Consider the following 20,617-nt stretch of genomic DNA (forward strand, 5'->3'; position numbering starts at 1 on the left):
CCATGGGACAAAATAGGTGTATCTAACTATAGTTTAATTTCTAACTCAGGACTATGATTTAATTTGACAAGAAAATACTTTTTGCTGTCCAATTTAGTAAAAATATCATTCTGGTTTTCTGTCATTAACTGTACAGGATATCTACAGCACTATAAAACTACTACAGTCAATATAAACTATAAATGAAATAATTTAAACAAAATACCTTCTCTTTGGGGGGAGTGTTAAATGTGAAAATCATGGCAGATTTGAAAATATATTACTGTGTCTCAGAGTGACTCTCAAAATCTATATTTTCTTGCTTAATGACAGTTCTTGAAAGCTTCAGGAGAAGTTGCAGAAGGCCCCTGAGTGAAAAGTAATGTCCTGTTTGGTTAAGAAAAGTAATATCTGTTCTCCGGAAACAACTGTGTCATCTCTTCTAGCAAGTGGTAACTTTCAGAGTGACCATGTCTCCTTGAGTCACAGTTCAGTCCAATACAAGGACAAACTGTATAGTTCTGCCTCTCAAGCTTTAGAGGCCTATATTAAAGATTTCAATCTCAGTCTTTCATCGCCTGACGTCAGACCTGGAAAAATTGAAATTCTTCCAAGGGCTCCTGAAAACTTCAAATCCTCAAAAGATGATTTTGAGCCCAAATGTGGTATGTGTGTGTGTGTTTTCCTTTTCAGTAAAGTACGTGGGGAGTAATCTTTACCTCTACTAGAGGTCACTTTGAAAATAGCATCCAAATGTCAGGCTAACATGTATTTCTTATTTATTCATTTATTTATTACATTTATTTATTAAATTTTTATGTTATCCATCTCCCTATATCCAACTCACACACTTTCTTACGTCCCTTAAACAATTTTGGTGTTATTTGTATTTCCTTTGTTATGTATATTTGTGGTTCTTTTAATATGAATTGGTGATGCAGTTCATAGAGAATATAAGTGAAAGCTAAGCCATGTAGCTGATGACTTCCTCTTCCTCCGCCTCCTCTTCATCTTCTTCATCGGCTTGATTTTGTAAAAGTATCTAAATTTATTTGGATTCTTTATTTTGTAGTGCATTTGTGTTTTTTAATATGGGTTGGTGATACGTTCTATGGAAATTATAACTAAAAGCTAACCCATGTAGTTGATATAATGAGGATCAATTCATATTCTTATTGTTAGCGATTATTATTATTACATTCATATATTGCCTGTTTTTTGTAGACATGAAAGCAATGTACATTATGCCTCAGCTTCTTTTTTCTGCAAGAAACAACCCCATGAGAATGGTTGGGCTAAGAATGAGCCGCTGTCTCAAAGTCATCTAACCAGTAATATAACTTGAAATGTTGGACACTAATTTGTGGTATTATTTTGTCTTTGCACATTTATGTTATGTTATACTTACGTGATGAAACAGTGAAAATAGTGTATTTGCATTCAGGTAGGAAAGGTAGAAGTATTTGACAAAAAGTGTATGTTTTTCAAGAAAATGTAGGGCTTCCGTTAGCAGCGAATCTCCCAAGATTTCAGCATTGTCCTATGAAATTTTAATTTGAAATAACTAAAATCTTCAAAATTTCAGACTTTAAAGAATATGGTGCCCAGACCATCATTTGATATCACCCATGATCTGAGCAGGCGGAGAGGGGGCAATGGGCGGTTTTTGGGCACTCGGTTTCTAAAAGGTTCACCATCACTGGCATAGAATGTTCTGTTGGCTGGCTGACAGGAATGATTGCAAGTACCTTTTGAAATATTTCCTTGCTTGGAACCTGTAGTTTAAGTCAAATTACGTCTCTTCTTGTTTTAGAAAATGTCAAGCAGCATACACGTCTGAGAAAAAGAATTGTTTATGAGCCAGATATAGTCAGTCTGACTACAGATGATCTTTTAGCATTTCCTGCAGATGGTTCCCTCTCTTTCAAGATTTCTAGGTCATTAGCTCAGAGAGGTAATGTGAACAGGAGGTCATGGAGAACATCTGCTTCTTGTTCTCATCACTGGACTTCGTCCTCCAATGATAAAGAAAAAGAAGATTCTTTGAAAAATTCCTTGCTTCCCTCCTCATACTGTGAAGCTAGCAGAAAAAAGGGTACACAATATAAATTTCACAGACATGATTCTTTGTTACCTGGGAATGACCAGCTTGCCAACCGAGAGACTGTGTTTCATAAGAATTATCCAAGATGGCTGACAAACTATAAAACTGAGTTGAGCATTTCAGACATAAGTAGTATTCCTGAATCCAAATATCCCATCTGGCTGAAGAATCATAATCTCTTATTGGATTCAAGTAATGAAAATTCTACGCAGACCTCACATCTGGAAAGTGAGCATCTGTCTTTGCAAAATAATGAGGAGCTGATGGAGTTTCAATATTTTAATAGATTAAGCTCTCCTGAGTGCTCAAGACATAATGATGTGGGGAGCCTGAAGCACGAGTGTGATACTCAAACAAATTGCCAAAAAGATTGTCCAAGTGCCTGTTTTCTACTACAGGGCTTAAGGGAGCAAAAGGATCCACTTATAGGTAACATATAATAGCATTTATTTTGGTGTCAGATTTTGTCAACTTTTGGGAATGTGGCATAATAGTGATTGGGTTTAGATACTGTGAAGAAGCATGGTTTATTTAGAAGTAGTTTAATAAATAAAGTGCAATTGTCGATTTCAACTCCTAGAATTCTTCTTGGGTTGGGCCTGATTAGGGATTTCTGGGAGCTGAAATCCACCGGTCTTAAAATTGCTAAGGCTGATTATAGCAATAGCACTTATATACTGCCCCACAGTGCTTTACAGCACTCTCTGGATAGTTTACAATGTCAGCATATTGCCCCCAACAATCTGGGTCCTCATTTTAGCGATTTCAGGAGGATGGAAGGCTAAGTCAACCTTGAGCCCCATTAGGATCAAACTCCAGGCTATGGGCAGAATTAGCCTGAAATACTGTATTCTAACCACTGTTCCCCGAGGGCTCCTAAACCTGCTTTAGACACTCGTATTTATTTGAAATAATATGCAATATGTATCAGCCATGATATGTGACATTTTTTAATTGTGACATTTATAATTATTTTAGATGACACAGAAAAACTAATTCAGAAAGCAAGGAGGGCACTGGAACCTTTGGTTGAGGAATCAACTAGTCTCCTGAAAAATGATGGCAGTCCTTGTACAATGGATATACTAGAAGCAGAAAGATTGTGGGATAATGTTCCAATTGGTTTGTGAGTATATGAGAACCCCATTAAGTTTTTTTATGGATACACAGAGTGGGACTCTTCAGCAATAGCCTGACTAATATCAGCTTCTTCAACCTACCTGAATGTGATAAAAAGATGGTGCTTGTACAAGAAATCTAAGAAGACCACTGCTGGATCCTGTTGTCATAATGGTGAAGCCAGATTCTTCATGAGTTTGTCCACTCCCCCTTTGAAAGTCACCTCTTTCACAAGTGCATTTGTAGCTTAACCATATGCTCTATCTTTCCTGACTCCTCAGCCATTTAGCTCCATTCGTTGTCTCCAGTTCATTGTATTAAGACAGGAACAAAGAGTTCCAGATTCACTTCTTAGTAGCTTGAGAAGCTAGCCAATTGCAAGTGGCGTCCACAGAACTCTTCGCTGCTATTATAACCAACCAGTCCCTGTTACCCACACAGTTAACATTGGCTCAGTATTTCTCAATGGACCAATAATTTCCTTGAAGATTTGTGTCCATTTTCTCTGTGTCAGGAGCCAAGCCTCCTTATGTATTCATAAACTGGTTATTCCTTTTGTGCTTACTACATTCTCAGGATTTCTGTTACAGGACCGTACAATGCTTTTTGAAGGTCAAGAGTGACACGAGTAATGGCCAGGAACTGTGTCAAGCTTGTGGGCAGGGCTGTGTTTGAGAAAGACTTCTGTGTTATTTCTTTGAACATGTGATTTGTTTACTTTAGGAACCTATACTCTAGTTTCCACATTTAATGCCGTGGGAAAGAGCTGTCAATATTCAAGGTCAGAGGACAACAAAAAAAAGAGTTGAGAAATGCAGAGTTACTTCCCCATCCACCCCCACCCCCCTCCAGTTTGTTAGCCATTGACACTGAAAACAGAGGCCTGTGGCCGTTTTTCACACTTGCAACCGTTGCAGCATCCCCTTGGTCATAGGATCAAAATTCGGACACTTGATTACTGGCTTGTATTTATGACAGTTGCAGTATCCCAGGGTCACGTGGTCACCTTTTGCAACCTGAGAAGCAGAGTTAATCGGGAAGCCAGATTCACTAACTTAATAACTGCACTGATTCACTTAACAATTGTGGCAGGGAAGGTTGAAAATGGGGAAAACTCACTTAACTGTCTTGCTTAGCAATATAACTTTTGGAGTCAAATATACACATATTCACATGCACACATAACTTATTACACCACCCAGTTTGGAGATACAAAGGTAACAGATAAGATACTAGAATGTGGATGTAATGGAAATAGTGCTTTTTTATTTATTTCCCAATCTCTTTGTGATTGGATAGGTGTGATAAACTCTTTTGAGTTACATTCAACTCCGGGTGGCTTCATGGACATATCCATATAGTTTTCTCTTTTAACATGACAGAAGTTGTTTGATACTGCCTTATTCCAGGGAAGTTTTTCCCACTTCCCTTGTGGCCTCCCATGAAAATAGTAAGCAGTTGGGTTTCATGTCACTGTTGCTTGTTGTGATTCCAGTATGTGAATTCCAGTGTGCAATTAACCAGTGGAACATCTTTCCATGAGCAGTTGTAGATGCTTCATCATTGGAGGTTTTTAAGAAGAGATTGGACAGTCACTTGTCTGAAATGATATAGCGTCTCCTGCCTGAGGAGGGGGTTGGTCTAGAACGGGTAGGCAACCTTGGCTCTTTTATGACTCGTGGACTTCAACTCCCAGAATCCCTGAGCCAGCAAGAGCCAAGGTTGCCTACCCCTGGTCTAGAAGACCTCAAAGGTCCTTCCAGCTCTATTCTGATTGAATGTTTTCACCATTATGAGAGGCATAACTACCTAGTGAGGAATGCAATGCAAGTGGCACCTTCTCTGTGTACTCTATGTCTGTGCAGATCCATTCAGCATCTTTCAAGTAAGCTCAGTAAATTTTTCGAAGCAACCTGGGCTGTAAGAGAGTAACTGAAAGCACCAGCATTGCTCATATAAACAAAGTCTTCTTGAAGAGACAAAAAATAAGGAGGAGCATAGTTAGGATCCTGGAAGGAACTTTGTAAAGTAAGATATTTTCTTGGCAGGTTTTGAGCATACAGGTAGCCCTCAGACTTCCATCATTAAATGTTGTTACTTAACAAGTCATCAGGTGACTGTGCCTCGTTTTATGACCTTTTTCCCACAGTCATTACACCAATCGCATGGTCAAATGAATTGTGTGGTTGTTAAGCAAAACCTGCTCAAGTCCCCCCTTGAGTTTCCATATGGAAGCTGGCTGGGAAGGTCACCAGCAGTGATCACATGACTCTGGGATGCTGCAACTATTGTAAATGCATGGCCAGTTGTCGAAGTGCCCAAATTGCAATTATATATATGACTGTGGGTATGTTGCAGTGATTGTAAGGCTGAGGACCGAGCATAACTCACTTTTTTCAGCCCCGTCGTAACTGCAAGCAGACACTAAACAAATATAGGTAGTTCTCCACTTTCAACCACAATTAATGCCCAAAATTTATGTTGCTAAGTGAGACAGTTGTTAAGCGGGTTTTGCCCCATTTTACGACTTTTCTCACCACAGTTGTTAAGTGAATCACTGCAGTCGTTAAATTAATAACACAGCTGTTAAGCAAATTGGGCTTACACATTGACTTCGCTTGTCAGAAAGTTGCAAAATGTGATCGCATGATCCTGGAACACTCATAAATATGAGTCGATTGCCAAGCATCTGAATGTAAATCATGTGACCAAGGGTCACAAGTGTGAAAAATGGTCATAAGTCACTTTTTTTCAGAGCCATTGTAACTTCAAATGGTCACTAGGTGAACTGTTGTAAGTCGAGGATTACCTGTAGTCAGCCAGATTATGGCCAGACTTTGTTATTTATTTGTATCCCACCTTTATTATTATTTTTTTTCAAATAAGGCAGCAATATACCTTCTGTCAACGCTGCTAACATCGGATGTTTTGCATTGACAACAGATGGAAATGTAGCCATCTTTTTCCCTTTCGCTTTTAGAGTTAGATGATGCCGGGAGGAAGGGGTGTGTGAATGAGAGTCTAGCTCAGGGGTAGGCAACCCAAAACACTCAAAGAGCCACTTGGACCCGTTTCCCACCAAAAACAAAACACTGGGAGCCGCAAAAACCTTTTTATATCTAAAATGAAGATAACACTGCATATATCCTTTTTTACCTTTATTATAGGTGTGTGTATGTGTGTGTGTGTTTGTGTGTGTGTGTATATATATATATATACACACACACACACACAGAGAGAGAGAGAGACAGACACACACACACATATACACATTAAAAATAAAAGTAAAAATATGACTCTTGGGAATATCCATACTAGTAAAACAATGATCACCAAGAGAATGCTTTAAGAGAATAAAATTACATACACACACAGGTAAAAAAAGGATATATGCAGTGTTATCTTCATTTTAGATGTCAAAAGGGTCTCTCTCTCCCTCCCTCTCTATCTGCCCTTGGTCTGCCACTCCTCTTCCCCCACTCTCTCTCCCTCTCTCTCTCTTTCTCTCTCTCCTTTCTCTCTCTCTCTTTCTCTCCCCCCCCTCCTATCTGCTGCTCACCTGGCAAGCTTCAAGCTGTTGCCCAACAACATCCGGGGTAGGCAACCTCATCTCTTTTATGACTCATGGACTTCAACTCCCAGAATTCCTGAGTCAGCCTAGCTGGGCTAGCTAGCTCTCTCCTGCCCTTCCTGCTTCCTTCAGAGATGCAGCAAAGGGAGGAGCTCCGCCCAGAAAGCTTTTCAGCTCCTCGGAGAACACTGTGAGTGCACTCTCTTTTACACATACACACACACACACACACAGAGAGAGAGAGAGAGAGAATCAGGGAAGTGCAATTGCCTCTCTCTGTCTCTGTCTCTCTCTGCAAAGGCAGAGGAGGCTGGGAGCCACAGGGGGAAGCTCAAAGAGCCGCATGCGGCTCCGGAGCCGCAGGTTGCCGACCTGTGGTCTAGCTAGACATAATAACACTAAACTTAGCGTGAGAATCAAGGTTATTGAGCCCAGAGCTGATAAGGAATTGGTGGGCTGGAGAACTGAAGAGGAAGGCTTCAAACTAATTGGGGAATGTGATTTATGACGGTTAATTGGAGGAGGGAATTGTGCTTTGATACTATGTGCCCAGGGGAGGGGAATTCAGTTTTTGGCTTCAATTATGCAGTGCCGATATTATACTACTCGAATAAAAGATTCTTTAAGGTAAACAATGCCTCGAAGTTCTTTTGAAGAGTTTCATCTGTCAGAACCATAATACCTTCCTCCTCTTATTTTCCTCACAACATAATGAACGCGTGCTGTATTCATCAGCCTACCTCAGCAGTTTGCGGTACTTAACAAAAGGCAGGAGAGAAAAATAATTTTTTATGGCCTGGAGACCCTTTCCATGAGATCCTCCTTTCCCTGAACTCCACTCCAAAACCTTTTTGCTTCTCCCTGAAACCCACACCACGAATAAGCACTCCTGCTTAGTCAACAAGGTGACAAGTGGCCTGCAGCCATTTGCCCAGCAACAAAGCCACAGGATAAAATGCACGTCAGTAATTCTTTGTTCATTTTGACATCTGTTTATTTTGCTCCCTCTCCTAGGAAATTCTGCTAAGAACTGAGTTGCATTTTTAAAGTATAATTTTTTTCAAAGAGGATAGTAAAGCTGAGACAGACTCTTTAGAAGAATTGGGGAGTTGGGGAAATGGCAGCTGAGAATCTGCCTGTGCGGTTTTAATACTTTCTAGCCATTCTGGCCTTGTGCATTTCATTGTCCATCAAGTGGCACCAAAAAACAAGCAATTACAATAGCACATCGAAGTAGCTAATGATTAAAGCTTTAGCTGCTAGAACTATCTCTGATTCCTGAGTCCTTCTGATAGGGTGGGATCATCTGGTCCCTCATCAATGACCAGAATGGCACTTCATAGTGAGTCTAATACCATTCTTAGTGTTGAAGGATGGAACTGACACAAGAAATGGGTATTGTATAGCAGGAAGGCAAATTCACCTATTTTCTAATGAACTTAGATGATTTGGCTCTTCCCCACATTTCAAATGCCTCTTACTATTGCATTTGGAAGTAGAACTGTTAATGTAGCTGCTCCCCCGAGGGTAGAAGTTGTGATGCCATATCTTGCTGGTTGTGTATATGAAAGCAATGCATTCTCTGACCCACTAGTTGAGGATGGATATCTTCCTGGTTTTCTTGCTCTATTGGGGACAAATAATCCTTTATCCCTCTGGCCCTCAATGTTACATCTCTGGTATTAATAACCTGCAGACATTTATCTGGTGCCATTTTATCAGATGGGTAGGTCTGGAAGAAATTGGGAAGCTCAGTCTCGTGGGCTCAATGGAATCTGAGAGTGACCTTGGTGACAAAAAGGATCCAGGCGTAGCATCGCCTTGTTTTGATGGAATTTGCATGGATGCCTTCATACCGAGAAAGCCCCTAGTTGTCCAAGGCTCCTAGTTGAGATTAAAGCTACCAAAAAGGATGTCTTTTAGGTGAGGGTGTTAATGAGGGTCTATCTGATCAGTTTGAAAGGAACAGTAGTTAGAGCTCTCAAAGCCAATAACAATGAAAGAGCTAAAAATTGAAGGGAAAAACAGAATGATTAGAATTTATGAATATATTTATGCATTGGGCTATTCTTGGATTGTAAAGATTTTTTTTCCAGTTACTGTACAGTGTATAAACATAATGCAGAAAAAAGTGCTTCTTACTTCAGGATCCTAACTTCTACATTTCTATGTACAGAAAATCTCCGGTACCTATATCCTATATGGAGGAGAATTCTCCACCAAACCCCAGGGCCAGCATGGTCAATAATTTTTTAGAAGACTGTTTGCAGAATGGTCAACAGGTAAATAAAACATGATGAACATTAATATTAAGCTTGCATTAGTTAAAGCAGGGCTTTCCAAAGAGTTTGCACAATTGTCAGTACTAGCTAGGTATGTGGGTGAATGCTGTCAATTTCATTGAGGCAACAATAAAGCCAGGAATGCTGACATAAGAATTAGATATACGTACATACCTATCACACTGTTTTCTTTCAAGATAAGAAGTGCTAGGCAGAGTGCAAAAGGAAAGTAAACAGTAAGCAAAATCAATTAAAGGCAAAATATAAAAGTAAAGGAAATTTAAATCTAGATTTCCTCAACTTCTGCATAATTTTATTCCGTTCCTCATTTTTACTTTGTCCATACACCTATTATTTTTGTGGATTTTTTTTTGTACTTTAATCATCTCATCTCCCTTGGATCTGTCATCAACTCATCCAATCACAACTTTTCAGTCTATCCTTTCTTCCTTCCTACATGTTTGCATTTCTTTCATTCTTTCCGTATAACCAATAAATAAATAAATTCAGAATACTTATTTTATACTGGTCATTCACTCTGGCATTCAGTTCGTATTCATTCATCGTGCACTCTTTCCTGATCATACTTTTAGCCACACAATTCTTAAATATCTCATTACTACCATGGACAGCTTGCTTTTATCTTTTGCCTGACATAACCCACTCTTGCTTCCATATAACTATAGGAAAAACAAGCTCTTATACTAAGGCATTTTTCCATTTATTGCAACAAACATTAAATCCTCATAACAGACAGAATATTGTCCGTTATCTTTCTCTCAGCATTTGTACATCTTAAAATGTCTCTTCATTTTTTTTCATCTTTACTAAATATTTTGTAAAAAATATACAGGTTAATCTGTTTGTTCCAATTGTTTACCATTAGCATATAACCTGCAATCATTTGTGCTGTTTCCCTCAACTACCTTGATGTACCTTTAATTCCAGAAAAGCTCATATTCTGGAGGGATTCATGGTACCATACTTCTGTTTTAAGTACCAATGTTGTCCAAATGCCCAGGGCTTAAAGAGAATGTCTTGGTTAGACATCTTAACTTCTAGGCTTCAAATATATGATTGAATATAATATTTCTATCTTAGGACAGAGCAAAGGCTAAAGAAGAGATTTCCTACAGAGACTGCAGAAGGTTCTTTATAGGTAATAGGAAGTAAATCTAAGGGGAAAATTCACTTTGATATCACAGTCCAAAACTCTCATTTGGGAAAGATAACTTTTTCAGGTTTGTTTTGATAGGCAGAGTCTTTCTTTCTTTGATTCCAGGAGAACACATTTTCGGGTGGAAATCATCATGGTCCTGTAGAAGCTTTGAAACTCATGCTGTTTAACCTTCAAGCAGTTCAGCATAGCTTTCACAAAAACAAATCCGACAGACCAAATGAAGAATCCCCAAAAGTAAGCAGCTCTGTGTAAGATTCTCTGTATTGTATGCTTATCTGCATCTGGCTCTGCGCTATTAGTTCCTGACTGCAGGTCTGAGTTCCTAGATTTATTCTTGGGTGGTGAGGCTTTGACATTTTCTCCCAAAGGTGACAGACAGATCAATGGATGGCTATGTCCAAGCACCCATGCAGGAAAAATCCACGTGTGCTTCTGTCTTTACACTATATAGTACAGTTCTGTGGAGAAAAAAAAATCACTTTCTTTTAGCTTCTCTGAATATTTTGCATATCTTTGCCAGTGAGTCCTACTGATAAATTATTGGAACCAGAGTGCAATAGTTACCTTATAGTTTGGTGCTTTTTTTTTTTCATTCTATCACCTGATGTAGCCCTACAGCTCTGCCTTTTAGAAGATAAAAGCATCTCCTTTAAGGTCCATTTTGAGACAATAACAACGTCATATTGCACTTCCACCCACCCCACAAACATAAAAGAGTGACAGAAAGGGGGAAAGAAAAAAGGCAGAAGATGAAACAAAATCAAGTATGCTAATGCAATACATGGTAGGCAAAGTGTAGGTGGAAAAATATATACGACCCAAGAGGGAGATCAAAATAAGGATCCATGGGAGGGCCTTTTTTCGGTGATGGAAACATCTGAAACCAGTTGGAAAACATGAGATCCAGAGCCCCAAGTGATGGTATGCCAGGAGATTCCTTATCCATTTTCACCATCCTTTTTCTCCTCATGGAAGAACCAAAGAGAGGAGGTCTACAGGTTGACAAGTGTCAAGGAAAAAAAGCAGGAGTTTGGGCAGGGCGCATGTAGGTAGCATGAGTATATAGGGCAGGGAAGTCAAACTCGCCACGTCACATGACGTGTCACGATATATTGCGACGTTTTTCCCATTGCCAGAGCTGGGGTGGGCGTGGTTTCGGCATGACACATCCGGCCCACGGGCCAGCAGTTTGACGCCCCTGATGTAGGGGATGAGCTACCAGCATCTTTTTTCCCCCAAATAGGCAACCTGTCTCAAGCTGCTTTCAGCCTTAAGGACCATAGTTAGGCCAGGCAGCACTAACAATGATGGCCTTCCATTTCAAACCCAGAAAACTGGATGGGCCAGCAGTCCTTGAGTATGAAAAGAGGGGGCAGGCAATAACAACTTGTCCCTCATCCTCCTCTAAGCTCCAGGAGACATAAAAGTCTCCCTGTCTTATGTGGCAGCATCTATGAGTAATATTCCATCAGAGTTAAGGCAAATCTTTGCAAAGTGGTTTGTCTTCAGGATTCTTCCTCCTACTGTGGAAGGAGCCAGATAATGAAAATGGTGGTAAGTATGACAAGCATAGGGGAAAGGACCTCAGGAGATGAGAAAAGATGCTACAAGGGGACCTCTCACCCCATTTTCTTAGCCTCCCGAGTTCTGACTTTCTCACTGTTTAAGACAATGGTTAAACTCATCTCTGTTCCCAAACTTTTAATTGTTAATGATATGAGTGCTTGATTGGATGTTCATTTTATACGTATTCATTGAATTTTATTTTATTATTGTAAGCTACCTTGAGAATAGAAATAAACAGAAATGCAGGGATGCACTGAATAATCAAAACAAAGAAAAATAACATACCTGTTTGATCAATTTAGTTAACGAGATAATTATGGCCACTGAACAATTAGATATGATTTGAGCCAACCCTGCCCTGTAATCAAAACAAACTTCAACTATTTTCTCACATCTCTGTAAAGTTCTCACTATAATTAAAGAGGCAGGTCATGCCTGGCTCACAGACAATTGCTAACACTTCAGTTTAACAACAACAACAATAAAAACCCCAAGGCCTGTTATACAGAAAAAAGTTAGAGAAATGGAACTTGTAGGGTTCTGTGGGTGTTATGCCAGAAGGAAACAAAACCCTACATTCCCCAATACAGGTAATCCTCATCTTACAACCATAATTGACCCCAAAATTTCTGTGGCTAAGCAAGACAATTGTTAAATGAGTTTTGCCCCATTTTATGACCTTACTTGCTACAGTTGTTAAGTGAATCACTGCAGTTGTTAGTAACCCAAATACTAAGTGAATCTGGATTCCCCATTGACTTTTGTTTGTCAGAAGGTTGCAAAAGGTGATCATAAGGACAATGCAACCGTCATAAGTACATGCCAGTTGCCAAGCATCTGAATTTTGATCACGTGACCATGGGGATGCTGCAGTGGTTGTGTGAGAAGCGGTCATAAGTCACTTTTTTCAGCGTCATTATAACTTCAAACAGACACTAAACAAATTGTTATAAGTTGAGGACTACCTGTACAGGTAGTCTTCGCCTTACAACTGGTTGCTTTGTAACTGTTCGAAGTTACAACAGACCTGCCCAATGGTACTTAGCCCAGATCTGAAATTCCAACAGCTCTCCCCAACCTATAAGGTTGCCACAAAGAAGAGGGGGTTAAGCTATTCTCCAAAGCACCTGAAGGCAGGACAAGAAGCAACGAATGGAAACTAACCAAAGAGAGAAGCAACCTAGAAGTAAGGAGAAATTTTCGGACAGTTAGAACAATTAATCAGTGGAACAACCTGCCTCCAGAAGCGGTGAATGCTCCAACACTGGAAGTTTTTAAGAAGAGACTGGACAGCCATGTGTCCAAAATGGAATAGGGTTTCCTGCCAGAGCAGGGGGTTGGACTTGATGACCTCCAAGGTCCCTTCCAATATCATCATCATCATTATCACCATCATTATTATTATTATTATTAATCCTTCAATCGCGCGGCTGCATCTCAAATGCTCAGTAACCAGGACACATTTACAGCCATTTGCAGCATTGCAACATTTTTGCCCCAAGCCTGCATTTACTTCCAGTTTTTAGCAAACCTAGCCCATAGCGAAAGTTGATTCCCTTAACGGCCACTGTGAAACAGGCCAGGTAGGGCATGCGGCTGGCCCACTTTAAGCCCATCACAACTTACAACTATAATGGGCATGTTCCATTGTGGTTGTAAGTCAGAGACTACCTTTAAGAGTCTCATAACCAGTTGTCAAGCATGGTAGAAGTATTTGCATCCTCTGGAGGACCTGCGCAATAGATCATTATTGAAGAAAGCAGGACTTCAGCCTACCAGGCAATGGTAAAGGGGACCGTCAAGCCATGTGGTTTACCACTGACACTGGCTCAGGCAAACAGCGTTCCCAAACACAGAAACACTGTGTTTCACAATGCCTAAGTCAGAGAAGTGTTGTGGCAGGCTTTGAAATGAGCTGTTCGTGCTAGAAAACCCTCAAGAGGTTACTGAACTGAAGCAGTTTTCCAGGCAAAATGATGTGAAAAACTGATCGTCAGTTACAGGAAATATTAACAGCTAAAAGATTGGGCAACCGATGATTAAATCTAGATTAGATGTTCACACAGGCATGTTGCAGTTTGAGAAGCTTTCTTTAGGAAATAATTGAAACAGGCACCGTCCTTTACTGTTACTTATTTGCTTAGACTTCCTTGTATCTTCTCATCCATCAGGATTTAAATGAATCATTGATAACATTCAGTGCCAAAGACACCTTTCAGAAATCCGAAAGGAGGCAAATACTTTTTCATGGGATTCATGGCTCCAAATATTTAAATTTGAGTAAGCTAAACAATGAAGCATCCTTATTTGTCAATACATTGGAAAGTCAAATGGCTTTTTAAACTTGACTTTGGATTTTCCCTACAGGAGAAATGATAATTTTAAAAAATCCCAATGTTGGATTATGCTATTGAGCAAAGTTTCCTCCTTTTTTCTTTTCTTTTTTTAGGTTTCAAGTAAAGATGAAGACTTCAAGTTGGGCGATTGTGATATGATCCCTGTGGCCCAATCTCTTCAGAGGTAAGAAGTGCTGACATTCAGAGGCTGAGATTCCCAACTGCCTTGGTTGCAGTTGATGCTTGGAAGCAATCTTCTCCCGGTGCCATAATCTAGGACAAGGGTCTTCAAACTTGGCGACTTTAAGACTTGTGGACTTCAACTCCCAGAATTCTTCAGCCAACCAGGGCTGGCTAAGGAATTCTGGGAGTTGAAGTCCACAAGTCTTAAAGTTGCCAAGTTTGAAGATCCCTGACCTGGAGTTTTAGGTTTCATGCCAGTAACCCAGCCTAAGATGACCTCATGTGCATTATTTCCATTTTCCATGTGCGTGCCTGGCTGAGGAATTCTGTGAGTTGAAGTCCACAAGTCATAAAAGGGCCAAGTTTGAAGACCCCTGCACTAGATGAATACTTGTAAGTTGAGGATTACTTGTACTTTGTAATGGGTCCTATTAAAATGGCGAGATTTTTTTTTTAAAAAAACTATCACTGGGCTCTCCTAAATTACACAACAAACCAATGTATAATTATTTATTATGTTATTTTTAAACCTGGATTGTATGGGGAGGAAGTTGTTTGTTAAATCTTAAATTGGATTTCTTAGCCCTTTGATGAGGCACTTAAAATTTCCCTTTAGTTATCCAACTGGCCACGATGGGAAGCATGTTACTGAACTAAAGGACGCCTAGAAGCAAATTCTTTGATGCTTGGTGAAAATTAATCTTTGGGGCCCTTTTTGTTGTAACCTATGCATATGCTACTCTCCTGTCATTTCATCATCATCGTTGGTTCCTTTCACGCAAAGCGCTTAGAGCAGCAAGATTCTTCCAGTGAATCCTCTCTACAGCAGCATACTCTAAAAATATGCATGTGGAGAGAGGCTTAAAAAATGCAATTATGTTTTTTTTTTCATTCCATGGTGTGTCTGAGTAAGAGCAATCATCCTTCAACTTGAACAGAAATGCCCCAAAGCCACATTAAATGATGCTTTTAGAGATACATAATCTGCATTACGAGGAACATGTAGTAGCATTGACTTGGTCTGTTAGGAGCTGAATTCTTGGAATTCAGTAGTCTGGTTCACACCTAATAATGGGTAACAAAGTTTTGTTTCAGGATCAGCATAATGTATGATACCTCCTTTATTGTTTGAACCAGGATTTGATAGATTGCGCAATAAATCACGAATTTCTAGCTTGACCAATTGTGTGAATACTATTGTTGTGGGATTAGTCTGTCCATTAGCTTTATATTTTTGTATATTTACATTGCAAGCAAAATATTTTTTTTTCTCATAGAGCTTTGCATCATTTATCTCGACTTAAAGGATTGGTTGATGATACAAATGATAAAGAAGAATCAACAGGATCGCTCAAGACATGAAGCGTTGATCATAAATATGTCTACAAAATCAATATAATGTAAAGCAACAGCTAAATGCAGGGGCGTGTTCTAAGATGCTCATGAACTTCAGAACTCAGGTTTTTTTCCAAATCTTGTATTTCTGTAAATATAAATGTATTAACTAGAGTCTTCAAAAGCATGTTATCTTTTGCAGAACTTTGCCAGATCCTAAAGAAATGCTTGAATTATAGAAAAGGGTTGCCCTACTTTGAGATTTTTTCTTCCTTAATAGATGTGTCCATCCTAGCTGAATAGAAATAGTGTGAGCAGGACAGTCACCTAAAGAAAAAAGCATGTCTTTAAGCTCCGAAAACTAATTTTATATATATTTATTATATATATATTACTATTCCTGACAACAGAGGCCAAAATACAAATGACTATTATAAAATCAGATGTAGTATGGTCAAAAATAATAATTATATAAAGGGATAAGGATAATCCAGATGATAAAATTAAGTGTTACGGCAATATTATTGCAGAAATGTGAGCCATTTTAAGAGGCTTGCATAGATATAACTTACTTTTAAATACATGATTGGTCTATTGGAATTGAAAATACTAATGTCTCCAAAGATGGACTCTTATTTCAGTATTTTTATTCCTCTTCCCCTAAACCACAGATTGGAGTTTAGCCTAACAGATATTTTGGATATACACAGAATGACATCACAGTTCTCTGGAAAACCATCAAAGTCAAACTACATTGTGTAGTGGCTACTACTGAACTGTGCTAGCATTGGATCTCTTCATTGGGGTACACTATTATTGATCCAGTCAGTTGTTTTTGAGAAGACAAAAACACAGAAGGCACATACATTTATTTTTCACTCTAAAATTTGTCGGAGCCTGTGGTTCTAGTCAATCTAAATAAAAGTCTGATTCAGAATTTCAAACCAATTTGATCTCTGAATTAGATCATCACTTAGACAATCTAATTTAGGAAACTGATTTGTTTGGGGGAAAACCCTTTTTAGACATGTGAATTTACCAACTCATTGATCAGAACTGCATATGGCTGTTTTAACAAATGCTTTACATTGTCAATGTATTTATAGTGGTATATAAATGTAATTAAAGGAAACCATTGCTTTTTCAATGCTATTTTTCAGTAATATACTCTAGCCCAATGTTAGAAATGTACTAACTCAATCAGATTATGTAGGACAGCACTGTTTAAGTTTAGTCTGCAGATGTACTGTATAAATGTTGGTAATGAGCACAGGCAAAAGATTTAGGTAAGCCTTACGTGAGTTTTTATAGAAAACCAATATCTCCTGATGAAAGTTAGCCCAGAGAAGAAATATTAAAAAGGGCAGAAAAATATATTTTTCCTCAAAAGGACTTTTTAAAACCAAACCTGGCCCCAAATCTATCTCTCTGCCCCAAGCAAGACTTTAGCCCTATACAAATGCAGATGTAAAACCATCAGAAAGTTGAAGCCAGAGCAATCAAGAAGACAAAAGAGAAGATCTGCATACCCCACCCAAACTCTAGGAGTCAGCCCCATCACCTGGGAAGCAGGATATGATAATAGAATTAAAACCACAGATATCAAGGCCTAGACAAACACTCAGAAACAGCCTCAAGGTTCATGCCACAGGAACAGGAAACTATTCCAAGCAAGGCTAGAGGGGGTATAAAAGCCTACTGCCCCATGTGCTCAGCGCTTCTCTTCTCTCCTCTGTACTTTCCTGAAGACCATCTTTCTGCAATAAACTGTAACCTTCTTCCCAAAGCAGTCGCCATGTTTGCTTATTTATTCCCGGCTTGGATGAACCAGGATGAAGACCTTACTTCTAACAATTTGGCACCCCGAGATGGGACTCCAAGCTAACCTCTCCAATGGACTGAGACTGGTAAGCCCCATCTTGCCGGCAGCAGACCCCCTTGTGTCTGTGGATGGGTTTCCCAGGCCTTGCCCATGTGGAGCTAGGGTAGCAAAGGGAGTTTTGAGAGTTTGAGCTCAAGGGCTGCTTTGGAAAGAAGATGAAGGTGAGTACCTCTAAATTTTAAGTTTAAAGCCCAGGGGAACAAAGAAAACATGTGTATTTCTGTTTGGGTGAGTGAGAAGATCTTTTTTTTCCCAATCACAGTTGGATTTTGCTGCTTCTGGTCTTTCCTAGCCGCAGAAAGGATCTGTTTAATTGGCAGAACCTGGAAAGCATGGGGGTTGGTCAGAGCACAGAACCTTTTGTTAGGGAAAAGGGAGAGGCTGTGTGAAAATGAAATGGAATGAGTGAATGAAAGAATTGGATTTGGGCAACTAGCTGGTAAGGCCCTGTAAGCAAAGCAAAGTTAGGAAATTAAGCCTCAGGAAGGGAGCGACCACCTACCTCCGAGAGCAAGTGGAGGTGCCCACGGACATTAGAGGTGTCCGTAAACGGTGGGGTAAAGCCGGCCGGTGGAAGAGTAGCCCGTACCTTCTGAGGGAAACTGGAAGGTCTCTGCAGACCCCTTTTTGGTCTGAAAACGTGGAGGATCCCTCGGAGGAGCCCACGAACTCTGAGAGGGATCCAGAGAAGCTCCGTGAGTCCCCTTTTTTTGGACTCACAAAATCGTGATAGTAGGAAGAAGTCTCACAAGGAGACTTCTGACGGATCGTGCCCTTTAGTGGTAGGGAAATCCCATTATAGAAACATGGAAAGTTCTAATTCAAGGGCGGAAGTAGGTTTCCCGGTTGAGAGCTTGCTCGTGGCCTGGGACAGGAACCAGTTACCTGTCCAGGCCGGAATGGAAAAGAGGTAGGTAAAGAAACTATATGGGGGAAAAGAAAAAAAATACAGACTTTGCTTAGGGCCTTGCTGGGAAACCAATTTGGCTAAATAAAGGTACTTAAAAGGGAAAATAAGAAATAGTGGTTCTCTCTCTATCTCTCTCTTCTCTATGCAATCACGTGGTATGTTTAAAATGTGTGCCTTCCCTAACTTGAGTTATCTGAAATTTATGGTGGGAATGACTAGGATGTGTAAAACTAAGACTTCTGTTCTCTTGTCTTTGTGTATATATATGTTTGTCAAAGTCTGCGTGAGAGGTAAATGGGACTATTAACTGTTTCAAATCCAAAGGAAAAAGAATTTTAAATTCTGCTAGAAATTCTGCTTAAAATAAGCCACAAAAAGGAAAAACCTCACTCTGTTTGTCTGGCCAACAGAGTGAAGAAAAAGAATTGTGTTTGTTTGTTTGTTTGTTTTCCTCTTTCTCTCTGTGTACTCTCAAGAACAACCTTAAGTTACCAGGAGGAATTGTTTTAAGTTTATCTGTTGGAAAAGTTTCACTTGCATTTACTGTATGTGTTTTATCTATCCTTTTCCTGAAAAATGTGTGTCTATCTACAAGAGCCTTTTGAAACTCAAGTCTGCTTGTGTGGGGAAATAATTTTTTAAAGTTACTTTTCTTATCCTATCACTTACTGGTGAAACTACTATGAAACTTTCTGAAACATAAGCATTTTCCAATCTCTAAAATAATGTGATCTATTTTAGAATAAATGTTAAAGGCAGATTCTCCTACCCTTGGCAAGTTGCACATCTTAAAATATTAGGCTTTTAAAATTATTTGGAGTTTTCAGCATTTTCAAACTGCCTGCAAGCTACCCCCCTTCCAATTCTTTTCCTGCCCTTTGTTCTCCATACCTTTTGTCTGCCTCTCCTGGTAGAGTCCACCCAGAAAGCGGGGGGGGGGGAGACCTTGTTCTTGTATCTTTCAGCCCTGAAACCCTCTCCCAAGCCTTTGGAAGCAGAACACACAGACCCAGATGCTGCCTCCATCCATTTGAGCCATGGAATTGAGTTTTGAATCCAGCCATCCACTAAAAAGCCACCATGCAATCTGAGTGGGGAACATCTTCCCAAGTCCTACCATTTACCCAGATGCCTGTGAGAGCTGCAGAAGGAAGGTGGTGCCATGTGAAGCCTCAGAAGAGAAAATTAGACTGTGGGGGGAGGGTGGAAACTCATTTGTATTGTAACAAGCCAGTTGAATATATTAATGGAGAGATGGCATTTGGGAATAGGTGGCAGAACAAGTACTGAACACCTTGGACTTCTATCTGGTGGGAGGGAAAATTGATCCAGAATGTTTGTATTGACTATTTTGTAAAAGTAGCTGCACATACATGCACACACACACACACACCATTCAGAATTACACTTGAGTCTATCCCCTCCACTTACCTTTAGTAAAGTTCCCCAGGCTGATTTTTGCTCTATTGCACCAAAGCTTTGTGGGACCAACTACTAACAGATTCCAAGGGGGAGGGAACCAAGCCCCCTCAGGTGATTTGCAATTCATATGCCCTGACTAAGGAAGCAACAGGAAAAGAGATCCCAAACTTCAGCCCTGAATATCTTGCACTGTTGGGCTCAGATTGGGATTCCTAGAGCTCATTATGTGCAATTTAAAGAAAAATTTAATAGCCTGGCATACTGGCTAACCTCAATTGGGCATTACAAACCTGGATGCACTGAATTAAGAGCTAAGGCAGGAAACAACCCTTGAAATTGGGCAGCCAGTGATCATGTACTAAGGAAAACCATGGCTGTGAAGAATTTTGGGGGGTATGCAAACCTGACTGGAAGCTAAAGGTGATATCCAACATTTGAAAATGATTGGCACAGAATATTGGACACTATAAATTTCTTTTCCACCTAACAAAATTTTGCCCTGACTTTTAGAACTTTATGGGTGCAAGCTCCCCTTTTGGGAGCCACTAAAGGGATCTTTTTCTGCTGCCTCCATTAATGTCTTATTATTATTATTATTATTATTATTATTATTATTATTATTATTATTATTATTATTATTATTATTATTTTGCTTAACAGTTTAAAACCTTGTCTACCAAGGCTCCCTGACCAGATCAATTTTAATGTTGTGCCAATAAGTGTGTCATAAATTCACACTTAAGGCACA

The 20,617-nt window shown here is 39.6% G+C and overlaps 1 protein-coding gene across 3 annotated transcripts in view; it reads left to right on the plus strand.

Moving 5' to 3' along the window:
• The window catches only part of CUNH18orf54 (chromosome unknown C18orf54 homolog), a 19,103-nt gene extending 2,301 nt beyond the window's left edge, over positions 1-16,802 (plus strand). Inside the window, exons 2-9 of one of the 3 annotated variants that reach the window (XR_005554041.1) lie at positions 313-644; positions 1,793-2,512; positions 3,062-3,209; positions 8,950-9,055; positions 10,338-10,469; positions 14,251-14,321; positions 15,598-15,780; positions 16,327-16,802. Coding sequence is in view for 1 of the 3 variants with exons in the window: in XM_039321913.1 (XP_039177847.1) it covers positions 362-644; positions 1,793-2,512; positions 3,062-3,209; positions 8,950-9,055; positions 10,338-10,469; positions 14,251-14,321; positions 15,598-15,682 (1,545 nt within the window). In the remaining 2 variants the exon portion in view is untranslated. Of the gene's footprint in view, positions 1-312; positions 645-1,792; positions 2,513-3,061; positions 3,210-8,949; positions 9,056-10,156; positions 10,215-10,337; positions 10,470-14,250; positions 14,498-15,597 lie in introns of those variants that run through there. The other 2 variants (XR_005554042.1, XM_039321913.1) reach the window with 2 other exon arrangements.
• The last annotated feature ends 3,815 nt before the right edge of the window (positions 16,803-20,617 follow it).

Source organism: Crotalus tigris, unplaced genomic scaffold (genome assembly GCF_016545835.1).
Source record: "Crotalus tigris isolate CLP2741 ecotype Arizona unplaced genomic scaffold, ASM1654583v1 scf7180000023830.6690815, whole genome shotgun sequence".
In the NCBI taxonomy this organism is placed as follows: Eukaryota; Metazoa; Chordata; class Lepidosauria; order Squamata; family Viperidae; genus Crotalus; species Crotalus tigris.